Here is a 15,546-nt window from a genome sequence, read left to right on the forward strand (position 1 = left end):
GTGTGACACGTCATGAATGCACTATAGTAGCGTGATTAAAACTTGCATGTAAACACCGCCAATGTCTTCCCAACAATATCAAGTTTGTTACCTGGAATGTAAATGGATTACGGTACGGTACATGACGGTACAAAAAACGAAAAGTGCTTGATCACTTAAACAAACTTTCTGCTGATAGAGTCTTTATTCAAGAATTACATTTCAAAAAAGGAGAAATAGAATATTTAAAAAGAAATTGGATGGGGGAGGCTGTTGCCTCCACATATTGCACAAATAGTTGGGATTCTCAAACAAAAATACACCTTTTACATTAATATCCCAACATACAGATGCAGAGGGAAGATACTTAATTCTCAATTGTTACCTACATGGTGAAAGATATACTCTAATCAGTCTTTACATACCACTTCACTCAGATTTGTCATTTTAAAATAAATTGCAGAATATTATAGACACAGTTGAAACTGGTATTAATATTCTGGGAGGAGATCTAAACCACACTTTTGGTAAACTAGATAGATTTGGCCAAAATATTAGTACACCACCCACTCTACATTTCGCGGGTGTCGGGATCCAATATAAATCCGCTACATATCGAGGGCCACGATATAGTGAGAGACCCATAGAAAAACAAATACTAATAACAAATACTGTACAACCACTCCCTCATTTTATCGGGGGCGTCAGGGTCCAGTATAAATCCTCTATGCAACCCGCTTTCTCATTTTTTGTATAAAAAGCAGCACATCATTTTAATTCATACTGCGGAGGGTAATTGCTTCTAATCAACTTAAGTCTCTAATTAATTTCATGAGTCTTCCTCTCCTTTCTCAAATGCACAAACCCACTGCATTGAAATAATTCCATTCACAACACAGGAGGCTTGTTGCTAGGGAGCTGACGTCACTGCCCTGTGACTTTTGCTAGTGCATTGCTGCCACAAGTGAACACCTCGTTGGCTAAAATAAAAACTGCTTCAGCAAGTAGATATTTAAAATTTGCTTTGTGTTATTGTGCAATGCATGCGTATATGATAACAGTATTATATTAATGCTTTGTTTTTAATTGTTTTGTATATTTTAGTTGGTGATGTGCAGTACGAAATAAAACGAACAGTAATTCTAAGTGCAATTGCCTATGTATATTGCAGCTAAGGCATGCGCAGGTAGACTGTAAAAATGGGGAGTCAACTCCAGACCCCAATATATCCGAATCCACAGTATAGTGAGGGGTGATAAAACGAGCATTATGTTCTTTTCATGAAAATAAATTGTTTATCTGATGCATGGAGACTTTTGTTCCCCACTACACAAGCTACACATTCTATTCCCATCCTCATAAAAGTTACTCAAGAATTGATTGTATCTTTATATCCAATTTTGCCTTGTTGCATTCTAAAATGTATGACATTCTAATCTCTGACTATGCCCCAGTGCCATGTACTGTTACTCCTAATGATAATAAAATCTCACATAAAATTTGGAGATTTAATAGAAAAGTACCTACTGGATCTTTATTAAACATATAAATAACCATATTGATTTATTTCATACCACTAATGTTAATCCTAAGGACCCAGATAAACCTCATCCTCATATAATCTGGGACACTTTTAAAGCATATTTTAAGAGGCATAATTCTCATATACAGCTAAAAAAAAAGATCTGCACTAGAACCAAAAATTAAAGAAATAGAAAAGAATATTTCCAACTAACAGGAAAAAATGGGAAGGAAAAGCTGCAGGAAACAGCAGCACCAACACCTGCAGCACCAACAACAACAGCTGCCACCGCGGGACGTCAGCCAGGTCTACGTTGTAGACGAGTGGTGACCTGGTTGTGGTGAGTTCGGGCACACAGTGGCCATCTGCCCCACCCAATACCAGGGACAGGAGTTGGCTGCCCAAGCGAGCCAGGCACCCCGGGGAAGACCCCAGAAGCAGGAAATACCAGCTGTGGCCGCAAAACGGGAGAGCAGCTGGGATACCATCCTCCGGACGGTCATGAGCAACTGCTGGTGCCCCACCTGTGGAGAACGGGGGCATTCCCCACTCAACTGCCCCCTCCTACCAGAGGGGCACCTGCTGTGCCTATCCCCACCAGTAGAGGGAGCATGCTTGCTGGTCCCCCCGCTGCAGCCAGAAGGGGAGGAGCCCCTGCTGCCTTCGCCGACAGAAGGGGAGGTGCCTCTGCCTCCTCTACCACCACCACCTGGAGGAGAGGAGCAGGAGCTGCCTCTGCCTCCACCTTCACCAGGAGGAAAATTGGAGCTCCCGCTGCTGCCTTCATGGCCAGGGCTGACCCTCCTGCTTCGCCTGGGGTCGCTGTCGGCTCTGTTTCGCCTGGGGTCGTTGACAGTCTGGCATGGCAGCAGGAAATACTGTGGCCGAAGCCCCACAGAGGGGCGCTGCCGGCCATGAAGAAGGGCGGGGTGGGGAAGTCAGGAGACCAGCTCCCCCCACAGCAGTTCTGCTGCTGGAGATCGTGTGGCTGGAGCCCCAAAAAGGGGAGCTGCCGGCCATGGAAAAGGGGGGGGGGGGTGGGTCCGGAGACCACCTCCACAGGCAGCCAGGCGGCTGCCAAAATTACCTTGGCCGGAGGAGCCGGCCTGTGTGAGGTCAGCCTGGCCACTACAGCTGTTGGGGTGGGAGGAGGACCTCCCACCATGGCTGTCCCCATGGACACCTTGCTTACCCCTCTTCCGGGACTTTGAGACTGAGGAGGGAGGTGGCCGTTACAGCCATGTGTGCTTTGTACAACGGGGGCGATACGTAACAGGGCGAGGAACCCTGTACATGATTGTTTGTTTATTTTTAGAAGAAGTATTTAAAAAACTTGTGTAGATTGTGGCCAAGGGGTAAGGAGATAATTGATAGTTAACCCCTCGGCCATAGTAAATAAAAGCCTGCAGCTCTCTGCACTCAGGGTGGGTGCTCTGAGGAGTGAACGGGAGCGAGAGAGTTTAAAAGTAAACCTAAAAATAAGTAGGATCGGGGCTCCCGAGTGGCGCATCCAGTAAAGGCGCTCCACGTGGAGTGAAGGATGTGCCCTATAGTCTGGAGGTAGCGAGTTCAAGTCCAGGCAATTCCTTTGCCGACCGAGGACGGGAGCTTCCAGGGGGCGGCACTCAATTGGCCACATGCCGTCCGGGGGGAGGGAGGGCTAGGTCGGCCAGGGGGTCGGCAAAGGAATAGCCTGGACTCGAACTTGCGATGTCCAGACTATAGAGCGCATTCTGCACTCCACGTGGAGCGCCTTTACTGGATGCGCCACTCGGGAGCCCCAACAGTTAAAGTAAACCTAAAAATAAGTAGGATCGGGGCTCCCGAGTGGCGCATCCAGTAAAGAAATTTAACTCAAATTAAATATAGTATGTAGCTGCTAACAAATCAGGAAAACTACTATGTTCTCTAACCCTTTGCTGTCCTATGTCGGACCTGGTCCGACATTACAATTTTTCCTTTCCGGTCCGATGTCAGACCTTGTCCGACATCATCAAAAAGATGTAAAACACAGGTCTCTAGTCGTTTTTTTCTCCGGAAAAAACAGAGAAAAACATTCAATTGCCAGGTGAGACCAATAGGAGCCGAAAAAAAAGGGGTGAATCTGAGCAATACACATAGCACTGGTACCACAGAGATAACACGGCCATAAACAAACAAGATAGCTGCTTCCGCATCCAGTGCTCAGAGAATATCACTGACATTTGCAGAGCTTTTTTATAGTAATAAAATAATGACTTGGATTGTATTATTGAGGAGTTTGGTGATAAAACGAGTGATCAAGAGATGATTTATTGGTATGCACTACTATGATGAGGTACTGAGTATCCTGTTGATATGCATTGCCTTTTAAACCTGTTTTACTGTGAAAAAAGAAAACTTTTAACCAGCGCGTCTAAAATAAACTGGGCATGTAAAAATAAATTGGACCTGACGCGCCTGAGACGCGCTGAATAAATGGACCGCAAAGGGTTAACAAAGCGTATATACTCGAAGCCCTTGATCATTCTCAAAGATCCCCAAACAAATTCATTGATAATAAATAATACAATTATAAATCAGAATTGTAAATTATTTTACGAAAACGTATACAAATCTCAGATTTCAGAAGAACATTTTGATTCTTCTCTCTTTTTTAATTCAATTGACCTCAAACAACTATCTCAAGATCAGAAAGATATGTTAACTGAAGGATTTACTCAGTTGGAAATGAATGATATTTTTAAGTTTTCCCACAGGAAAGCCCCAGGTATGGATGGCTTTGTTTCAGAGTTTTATCTTAACTTTTGGGATAAAATATTACCCTTCTTTATGGAAGTTTTATGCCAAATTCCGCAAACAAACGCACTACCTCACTCCATGTACCAAGCAGTAATCTCAGCTATTCCCAATCCAGGTCGTTCCAGACATTCTCCCTCCAACCACAGGCCTATTTCATTAAATTAACTGTAACGCAAAATTAATTTAAAAAACTTTAAGTAATAGAATTAATAACATACTACCAGACATAATTCACTGCACCAAACAGGCTTCATAAAGAGTAGTCACCTTCAAACTAACACCTGTACCTGTCTAAGTTTTATACAGTATGCTAAGAAGAACAAAATACATATTTTCTTAATGGCGGTAGAATGGGCTTTTTTGTTTAAGAACTTGGAAAAATTTGATTTCCCTACCAAATAATTCAATTCATAATTCTATACCGATCTCCTCAAGCTAAAATTTACACTATTAACTTATTTTCTGAATTGTTACCTGTCAAGGCTGTCCCTTATCACCCCCCCCCCCCCCCCCTTACCCTTACTTTTTGTAATTTCTATTAAACCTTTAGCTCAGAAAATCAGACACAGTCTCAAGGAGATTCATATTGAAAAACAAAATTATAAGCTTAGCCTTTATGCAGATCATTTACTTCTTTACTTAACCAACATTGAATCAATGATGCCTCGTCTCATGTCTATATTTAATGATTATACATTGATCTCAGGTTATAAAATTAACAAAGACAAAACAGAAATAATGCCTATTAATAATACTGACACTGTTCCCAACATATTTAAAGAATTTAAGTGGCAAACTGAAAATATTAACTATTCTAGGGTGTCATATATGGTCTCATAAGAAACAGTTATACAAAGATAACTTCCTTCCATTAATTACTAATTTGAAATCTGACCTGAAAAAAATGGTCTGACCTCCCTATTAATATTTCAGGCAGAATCAACCTTTTCAGAATGATTTGGCTACCGAAGTTTCTATTTATATTCTCCACTATTCCTATTAGTCCCCCAAAAACTTTCTTTAAGACAGTATAGTCTTTAATTACATCATTCATTTGGTCTAATAAGGCACACAGACTTAAGAGAAACTTGCTTCACTCGCCAGGGATTCGAAGATTGTTTTAAACCTTCAAAAGATTTGTCAGACGGGTTCACGCACTTTTTTTTTCTTTTTTCTTCCTGTTAACATAAACTGTTTGACAATATGTGAATACTATAAATCACACATTAAATGTCACTTGCATTCAAAATTTGATCTTTTGATTTGTATAATGCATATTACGTAAACAAAAGTTATTAAAATCTGCTACCAAATTGTTATACATTACATACAACTCTACATGGCGTCGCTGCCGTATATGGAGCAGGGTATATTATCCAAAGCAGTGGGTTCGTACCTCTAGTGGCTGTATTGCTTCAGTAAAATATGTACTGAATACTTAGTGTACAAGACAGCGTAAGAGAAGTGCTATGGTAGAATATGTTTGAAACATACAAAATATACGATAACACTAATAATTTTGATTTAAAAAACTGAACACCGTCCGCCCTTCCCCGCTCCATCTCGTGTTATCCAGAAGCAAACCTTTAATTTCTTCATTCGCCATCTCGACAGCAAAGCGTTGTATAGCGTAAGGCATAAACTGTATTGAAAGAAATGTCTCGAAAAATGCCCAGACGACTAAAAAAAAAGTTGAATGCAAACTGTGCAAGCGACTCTTATCATGTAGGCATACCACCAATCTCTGGGGTCACTTGACGAGCGTAAATTCATATCATTATTAGTACTAATATTTGTAGTAGTAGTAAAATGTGACCGATAATCTGCTTGGAACGGTGACTGTTAAATAAAGCTTTGTCTGCAGTAGTTGGTGCTGCTGCAATGCAAGCTTACTCTATATATCGCAGGCAGGCTGAATTACGTGTAAATAAACAATGTGTATTTTTATTTAAATTATAAAAACATGATTACTGTTCTTTATAACGTATTTTTAAACTACATGTGAATGTTTTATTACATTTATATGGATTACATGTACAATAATAGGATTTTCAATCAAATATAAACAAGTAGCTATGGTGACGTCACAAATAAATGATGCAAATGAGTACCATCAAAGGTTCTAACCTTCCTTCGGTAATGTGTTCCGAACCTTCGAAGGTCAAAATGTACCCTTCGTTGCAGCCCTACAAAAATCCAAAGCCCATAGTAAATGCCTCAGAGGAGGAACTGTAGATAAATATAGAACATAAGAAAGTTTACAAACGAGAGGAGGCCATTCGGCCCATCTTGCTCGTTTGGCTGTTAGTAGCTTATTGATCCCAGAATCTCATCAAGCAGCTTCTTGAAGGATCCCAGGGTGTCAGCTTCAACAACATTTTATGGAACCATTCTGCGCATTGCAAAGCCCTATGTGCTTCTCGCAAACTTTGCCATCTTCATTCAAATTTGGCTTTTAGAGTAATTCAAATGGAATTTGTCCACATGCATAAATTTGAATCTAATGTTTATCATGTATTATCATCTTTGTATACATTTTTTGATTGCTGTAGAATGAGTTGTATAATTAATATGTCGTGGTTTGCTTAACATGTATAATGTGCTGTTTTTCAAATTGATACATTATATATAAATTGTATCTTTGATGGATTGTTGCAACAGAGGAGGCTGTGTGGTCCAGTGGTTAAAGAAAAAGGCTTGTAACCAGGAGGCCTCCAGTTCAAATCCCACCTCAGCCACTGACTCATTGTGTGATCCTGAGCAAGTCACTTAACCTCCTTGTGCTCTGTCTTTCGGGTGAGACGTAATTGTAAGTGACTCTGCAGCTGATGCATAGTTCACACACCCTAGTCTCTGTAAGTAGCCTTGGATAAAGGCGTCTGCTAAATAAACAAATAATAATAATAATAACCTGCACACAGAACTATAATGTATTCACTTTGAGTCTCAGAACTGATATACAGTACTCCCAAGTGCCTTGTAATGTGAACCAACTCCCTCCCATCCTCCTTCCCAATTGTAATTTGGATTTTTTGTTTGGTTTTGTTATCTGTGCAGCAAAAAGTAAAACAATAAAAACAGTTTTACAAAAAAAAAGATGCTTTGACCTAAAGCACAGAACAGCAGTTGTGATGCATAGTTCACCCCCTAGCCTCTGTAAGTCACGTTGGATAACAGCATCTGCTAAATGACTAAATAATAATAATAATAATAATAATAATAATAATAGTGCTAAGGAAATGAAAGCAAAATAATCATTAATTTATTTCAATAGAACAATGTATTCTCTAATGCAATATTAATATTCTTTACATGCAATATCTGAATGTTTCTGTATGTTTATGAAAAATACTAATAAAAAATGTAAACATGAATATGTTTGTTACATATGTTTTAGATTGCTCATATGTTAATTGTGTATTTAATATATTCTAAAATTAGCCAGCCTCCACTTACAAGCCCCTGTTCAAATTGTCTGAACAAGGCACTGTTCTCCAGGACAAATGAGTTGTGGCATGAGCCAGGGTACTGGGCAACTATATCAGTGATAATATATTGAGCATCACATAAAACTTGCACAGTTAAAGAGTGATGATGTTTTCTGCTTCGGAAAGCAATTTCATTACTTGAATCTGGGGATATTGCAACATGTCTGCAATCTAGTACACCTAGCATGTTTGGGAAGTCAGACAACTGTATCTTTGACATCGAAGACATTTGCAAAAAGAGTAAAAATCTCTCTTCTGATGATCCAGAATGTCAGAGGGAAAAAAATAAATAAATGAAAGCACAAAACCGTCTGTTTCTGGCATACTTTGGCGGCACCCAATGTTAGTACAGTAGTATTGCATGATCTGAATTGCGCTGCTCTTCGAGGATTGAGCACGGCAAGTGCACGTTTAAAGTTGAATTTTAATTTTAATATTTAAATTAATAATACATTTTCCTAATCATTAACACAATTGTTGTGTTGTTATTATCACTGTGTTATCAGTAGTAGCCGTTTACAACCCCATAGATCAGTGGTTTTCAACCTGTGGTACGCGTACCTTTACTGTTACGCGACAGACTTGCCACTGGCACGCACCGACAGTTCTTTATGAAGATATGATTCCTCAAAACACAATGCTCCCTCAATCGCACCATCGTAATGTATCAGTCTGTTTGTAGCACTGAATCACAGAGACATGAGAAATGATGATGCGGGGCCCCAGACTGCGACTAAAATGGTTACAAATGCAAAAACAAAAAACATTTTGACAGCTGTTTTAGGGGTTAGGCACAAAAATGCGGCGTCTCCCTTCAAAAGCAAGTGCCAATATTTACGAATGCGACATGACGTCGGTCTGTAAAAAAAACAAAAACCGCATATCACAGGTTTTAATAAGATGAAGTGCGATATGGACTGTAACAATTTGATCGAATAAAAATGCTTGTACGTGTGCAGAAAGGTGCTGTATTAACACCAGCAGAATACGGGAACCCCAGTTCAATTGTGACCAAACGTGTGTGTGAGTAGGCTACTGTTGTGTAAAGAAAGTGGAACAAAATTGACAGTTGCATTTAAGAAACGTAGAACAAGAACAGCAACAAATAAAAATACACTTAAGGTTTGTGTATTGCACACGTGCCATTAACAAAATGCTCTGGATGAATCTTAAAATAAAGAAAATAATTAGTGAAGGGCTGTAATGCAGCATAAAGCGCAAGAATTAAACAAACAAGGAAGTGAAAAGGTTACCGTACCAAGCTGAAAAAAAGTTATCTTTGTGAATTACGAAAAAAAACAACGTTATCTTTCCCCAGTCAAATCGTAGAGTGCCTTAAAAAAGTTCAACACGAATGGATTTTTTCGTCTGTTGCGTCTTTCATCCCAGATATTACAGATGTATTTACATTGTTTATCGTCAGATGTTTAAGTATGGTTTAATTGCCCAAGATTTCATAGTTAGATAATGAGCTGATAATATCTCTAAGCATGCACAGTAATCTAAGTGAGTTTTGTACTAAAGCAGGGTCAGCTGTTGCAGGGGAGTTTTGTACTAAAGCAGGGTCAGCTATTGCAGGGAAAACAAAGTTTATTTCTCAAACTGACCATTTAAATGTGAAGTACTCACAGAAATATTTGGGACCATAATTAGGAAGTGTACTACTGCAGCTTACTGGATTGCAGTAAACAAAGAAAAAAAACGCAATTTACTAAATTTAGCTCTCCGATTGTATGACAATGTGCTTGCTGTGGTGTATTTAATATGTAGATATAGCAGAACACACTCACTGCAATTTAAATTTGTTTTTACTGAAAAATAAACGGTATGTAAATCATAAGAGCTGTCTGTGTTACATACTGTCAGATCAGGACTTCACCAACACTGAGTATGCGAGCTGCAGGGAGCATGCTATTCCCTATATTACAACTGTACACAATTAAAGGTGCGGTCACCAATTTAATACACAACACTTGCAAAATATTTAAAATATAAAACATGCTAAATTCATTGCAGTCATCAGCTGCATAGGTTAACCATTCAGCAGAATGAGGCAACAAACCTGGTTGTAATGAGGTAGGTCTCGGTTTTACAACAGCAGTTTAAATTGTTGGAAACATTGGTACTGAGATGAAAAGATTGAAAACCACAGCTATAGATTATATTAGAACTCCCGGAGTTTACAGTCTTATTATGTACGGCTGGAAGATTATTTAGAAGGTTTATTGTGTACAGGTCGCGTGGGCATCTTAACTGACTTCACAACAGCACACAAACTGCCAGTTTAATGAAATGACGACCCGATTTCAAAATGTTATTGATGAAAACAGAGACTCTGCTTCTAAAGTCCAGATGTGCTGCTCCTGCACTACTGCTTGGGAGTACATAACCATAATAATCAAACGGTCCAGCAAATGCTACAGGTTAGTCATTTTTAACTATACCTTAATTCAGTTACATATGATTTTATTTACCAACTGCGGATCTTTTTAGTACTGGTACCTATTGATGCTGTGGAGTCTTCGTTGCCATAGAAATACTGCCATACTATCTATCTATGCAGAATAGAAAATGGTATAGAGATAAAACATGCACATATATACAAGAACTTTATATATATATTAATAATTTAAATTTAAAAAAAAAACACTTACCTGATGATTACATACATGACCAGCACATTTCCGACCAGCCCCACCACACAAACTATAGAATACAAGGCTGTGATGATGATAGCAATAACCACTGGGGCTGAATCATTTAGAATGTCTGTTCTGTCACATCTGTTTCCATCCAAAACTGACATGTTCGTTGTGTTTCTGCAAAAAAAATTGTTGAAAAGCATGGAACCTGCAACCTGATCCACTGCAGCGGATTCATTGCTAAGGTTCTCCATGTTGAACTGAAGTGAAAGTCTGCTCCGTAATGCAACACCTAAGAGCCAAGCACGGTCTAGTTTACACGTCTTCCACAATTTACACTGAATGCCTTCATGTGCACGGGACATAGGTCCTCGCTGTCAGTTATCATGTATTACAATACCGTTCTTTCTAACAAATTTGCTGTAAGTAGTAGATCTAAACCCTGTAGGTATGTGAGCATACAACAACCGAGAGTAACATCCAGAGAAAGCTGATCAGTTTCAGACCGCGTTTTCTCATTTTATCAAGCTAAATGACGTCACTTTCTAAACCACATGATCCCCAGACAGCCTTGCATTAGCAGTCCCAGGGATTTTTAAAACATGTTTGCAGATGAAAGAACCGACACATTCAATAAAATCTTCACAACATCCGACTGAATGTGACTTATTAGTAATTCAAATAATACATTAATACACGATAATGCATTTCCTGATTTACTTTGATAAAGATGCCACATTGAAAATGGTTTAGACGTTTACAATAATTCCTAAATGGTTAGCCATCTTTAATGGATTTAATAATTATATATTTTATTTCAAAATAAAAAGAACAGGAGTGTGAATGTTATCTCTTATTCTTAAGGATCTGTGTAAAAAAGTGCCTCCTATTTTCTGTTCTGAATGCCCCTTTATCTAATCTCCATTTGTGACCCCTGGTCCTTGTTTCTTTTTTCAGGTAAAAAAAAAAGTCCCCAGAGTTGACATTGTCTATACCTTTTAGGATTTTGAATGCTTGAATTCGATCACCGCGTAGTCTTCTTTGTTCAAGACTGAATAGATTCAATTCTTTTAGCCTGTCTGCATATGACATGCCTTTTAACCCCGGGATAATTCTGGTTGCTCTTCTTTGCACTCTTTCTAGATCAGCAATATCCTTTTTGTAACAAGGTGACCAGAACTATACACAATATTCTAGGTGAGGTCTTACTAATGCATTGTAAAGTTTTAACATTACTTCCCTTGATTTAAATTCAACACTTCTCACACTATATCCAAGCATCTTTTTGGCCTTTTTTATAGCTTCCCCACATTGTCTAGATGAAGACATTTCCGAGTCAACATAAGCTCCTAGGTCTTTTTCATAGATTCCTTCTTCAATTTCAGTATCTCCCATATGATATTTATAATGCACATTTTTATTGCCTGCGTGCAGTACTTGACTCTTTTCTCTATTAAATGTCATTTGCCATGTGTCTGCCCAGTTCTGAATGCTGTCTAGATAATTTTGAATGACCTTTGCTGCTGCAACAGTGTTTGCCACTCCTCCTATTTTTGTGTCATCTGCAAATTTAACAAGTTTGCTTACTATACCAGAATCTAAATCATTGATGTAGATTAGGAATAGCACAGGACCTAATACTGATCCCTGTGGTACACCACTGGTTACCTCGCTCCATTTTGAGGTTTCTCCTCTAATCAGTACTTTCTGTTTTCTGCATGTTAACCACTCCCTAATCCATGTGCATGCATTTCCTTGAATCCCTACTGCGTTCAGTTTGAGAATTAATCTTTTATGCGGGACTTTGTCAAAAGCTTTCTGGAAATCTAAATAAACCATGTTGTATGCTTTGCAATTATCCATTGTCGATATTGCATCCTCAAAAAAATCAAGCAGGTTAGTTAGACACAATCTCCCTTTCCTAAAACCATGCTGACTGTCCATAAGTTTACATACAGACGTGCTCAAATTTGTTGGTACCCTTACAGCTCATTGAAATAATGCTTCATTCCTCCTGAAAAGTGATGAAATTAAAAGCTATTTTATCATGTATACTTGCATGCCTTTGGTATGTCATAGAATAAAGCAAAGAAGCTGTGAAAAGAGATGAATTATTGCTTATTCTACAAAGATATTCTAAAATGGCCTGGACACATTTGTTGGTACCCCTTAGAAAAGATAATAAATAATTGGATTATAGTGATATTTCAAACTAATTAGTTTCTTTAATTAGTATCACACATGTCTCCAATCTTGTAATCAGTCATTCAGCCTATTTAAATGGAGAAAAGTAGTCACTGTGCTGTTTGGTATCATTGTGTGCACCACACTGAACATGGACCAGAGAAAGCAAAGGCGAGAGTTGTCTGAGGAGATCAGAAAGAAAATAATAGACAAGCATGGTAAAGGTAAAGGCTACAAGACCATCTCCAAGCAGCTTGATGTTCCTGTGACAACAGTTGCAAATATTATTAAGAAGTTTAAGGTCCATGGAACTGTAGGCAACCTCCCTGGGCACAGCCGCAAGAGGAAAATCGACCCCAGATTGAACAGAAGGATAGTGCGAATGGTAGAAAAAGAACCAAGGATAACTGCCAAAGAGATACAAGCTGAACTCCAAGGTGAAGGTATGTCAGTTTCTGATCGCATCATCCGTCGCTTTTTGAGTGAATGTGGGCTCCATGGAAGAAGACCCAGGAGGACTCCACTTTTGACAGAAAAACATAAAAAAGCCAGACTGGAATTTGCTAAAATGCATATTGACGAGCCACAATCCTTCTGGGAGAATGTCCTTTGGACAGATGTGTCAAAACTGGAGCTTTTTGGCAAGTCACATCAGCTCTATGTTCACAGACGAAAAAACGAAGCTTTCAAAGAAAAGAACACCATACCTACAGTGAAACATGGAGGAGGCTCGGTTATGTTTTGGGGCTGCTTTGCTGCGCCTGGCACAGGGTGCCTTGAATCTGTGCAGGGCACAATGAAATCTCAAGACTATCAAGGCATTCTGGAGCGAAACGTACTGCCCACTGTCAGAAAGCTCTGTCTCAGTCGCAGGTCATGGGTCCTCCAACAGGATAATGACCCAAAACACACAGCTAAAAGCACCCAAGAATGGCTAAGAACAAAACATTGGACTATTCTGAAGTGGCCTTCTATGAGTCCTGATCTGAATCCTATCGAACATCTATGGAAAGAGCTGAAACTTGCAGTCTGGAGAAGGCACCCATCAAACCTGAGACAGCTGGAGCAGTTTGCTCAGGAAGAGTGGGCCAAACTACCTGTTACCAGGTGCAGAAGTCTCATTGAGAGCTACAGAAAACGTTTGATTGCAGTGATTGCCTCTAAAGGTTGTGCAACAAAATATTAGGTTAGCGGTCCCATCATTTTTGTCCATGCCATTTTCATTTGTTTTCTTATTTACAATATTATGTTGAATAAAAAATCCAAAGCAAAGTCTGATTTCTATTAAATATGGAATAAACAATAGTGGATGCCAATTACTTTTGTCAGTTTCAAGTTATTTCAGAGAAAATTGTGCATTCTTCATTTTTTGTGGAGGGGTACCAACAAATTTGAGCACGTCTGTATAATAGAAGTCAGGCTTATTGGTCTGTAGTTACCTGGTTCGGTTTTGTCTCCCTTTTTGTGGATCGGTATTATGTTTGCAATTTTCCAGTCTGTCGGTACAACCCCTGTGTCAAGAGACTGTTGCATGATCTTGGTTAGCGGTTTGTAAATAACTTTTTTAATTTCTTTGATTACTATTGGGAGGATCTCATCTGGTCCAGGGGATTTGTTTAATTTAAGCGCTCCTAGTCCCTTTAACACTTCTGCCTCTGTTATTAAGTTATTTAAAACTGGATAGGAACAGGTCGACATATGGGGCATGTTGTCTTTGTCCTCCTTTGTAAAAACCTGTGAAAAGTAATCATTTAATATATTTGCTATTTTTTTCCTTCGTCTATGATTTTGCCATTTGTGTCTCTTAGACATTTAACCTCCTCTTTGAATGTTCTTGTTTTGCGCCTTTAGTAGCCTGTAACAGTACTACGCCTAAATGTGTATAACTATACTCCAATGCAATTTCTCCTAGCAATGAAGAGACTCGGTGTTACTATCCATAAGGGAAGAGGATATGATGTTTAACCCACTCTCAAAATAAAATGTGGTGTGGAATTTTCACAACTTATTTCTTGGGACTCAACAATACTACTCAATATTCCAAATCTTTATTAAGCAGAAACAGTCACACAAGTACAGCTCAAATGAGGATGCTATATTTGGTATAAAGAGCCGAGACCACCCTTTCAGGTGAATCCTAGTCCTCTTCTTTGGTGCGCATTCTGATGCAAAACGAATATTTTTCAGACATTTCACACCTGCACAAATGAATCGGACTTAGGTGTTAACTGAACTCCAGTGCGAATTATCCTCTCCAAACGAACTAGGTGTGAAAGGCCCCTAAAATAGTTCCCCTGGGTGCTCTGTACAGGACTTCAGGCAATCCAGTACAGTGTAAAGGCTAAACCTGTTTTCTAAGCTGGAACATTTAAATAGCAGTTCTATATCTCCTTGGGCAGCTAATACAGAAAAAAACACTTGTAACAGGGTGTGACAGTCTGGCTCGCAGTGGTGTGGTGGATGACGTCACGGACCAGGAAGTAACTGACTCCAAACAGTGGATGGGCGGGTGAAACCGAGTGCCAAAGCACTCAGCGTATTTAATAATAAATAAACAAAAGATTTAAACAAAATACAAACAAAAGGGCACGAGGGCCAAACGAATAAATAAACAAACAAGTAAGTGCAGTGCTGGATTATCCAGCACGTATTAGCAATTGTTTTTTAAATATTATTCCTTCTCTCCGCTCCCCGTACTCTCTACTCCAACACCCCAACATCAAGTGCAGAGAGCTGCAGGTTTATATACTCTGGCCGAGGGATTAACTAGTTGGTAATTATCTTATTATCCCCCGGCCAGAGTCTGCACGCGTTTGGTAAGGATGCATGACTGTCAGCTATTTAAGTAATCAGTAGCTGATCAGCCATGCATCCTCACGGGGTTTTTAAATAATAATAAAAGACGCGGCGCTTTTACCCGCGCCGCAAACAAAAATACAAATAATAATAA

At 39.2% G+C, this 15,546-nt stretch overlaps 1 protein-coding gene across 1 annotated transcript in view; it reads right to left on the reverse strand.

Moving 5' to 3' along the window:
- LOC117411406 (delta-type opioid receptor-like) overlaps window positions 1-10,884 on the reverse strand; it is a 70,146-nt gene extending 59,262 nt beyond the window's left edge. Inside the window, exon 1 of the mRNA XM_059025381.1 lies at window positions 10,425-10,884. Coding sequence (XP_058881364.1) covers window positions 10,425-10,777 — 353 coding nt within the window. The 5' untranslated portion in view covers window positions 10,778-10,884. The remainder of the gene's footprint in view (window positions 1-10,424) is intronic.
- Between the last annotated feature and the right edge of the window lie 4,662 nt (window positions 10,885-15,546).

The sequence above is a fragment of the Acipenser ruthenus genome, chromosome 6 (genome assembly GCF_902713425.1).
Source record: "Acipenser ruthenus chromosome 6, fAciRut3.2 maternal haplotype, whole genome shotgun sequence".
NCBI classification, from domain to species: Eukaryota; Metazoa; Chordata; class Actinopteri; order Acipenseriformes; family Acipenseridae; genus Acipenser; species Acipenser ruthenus.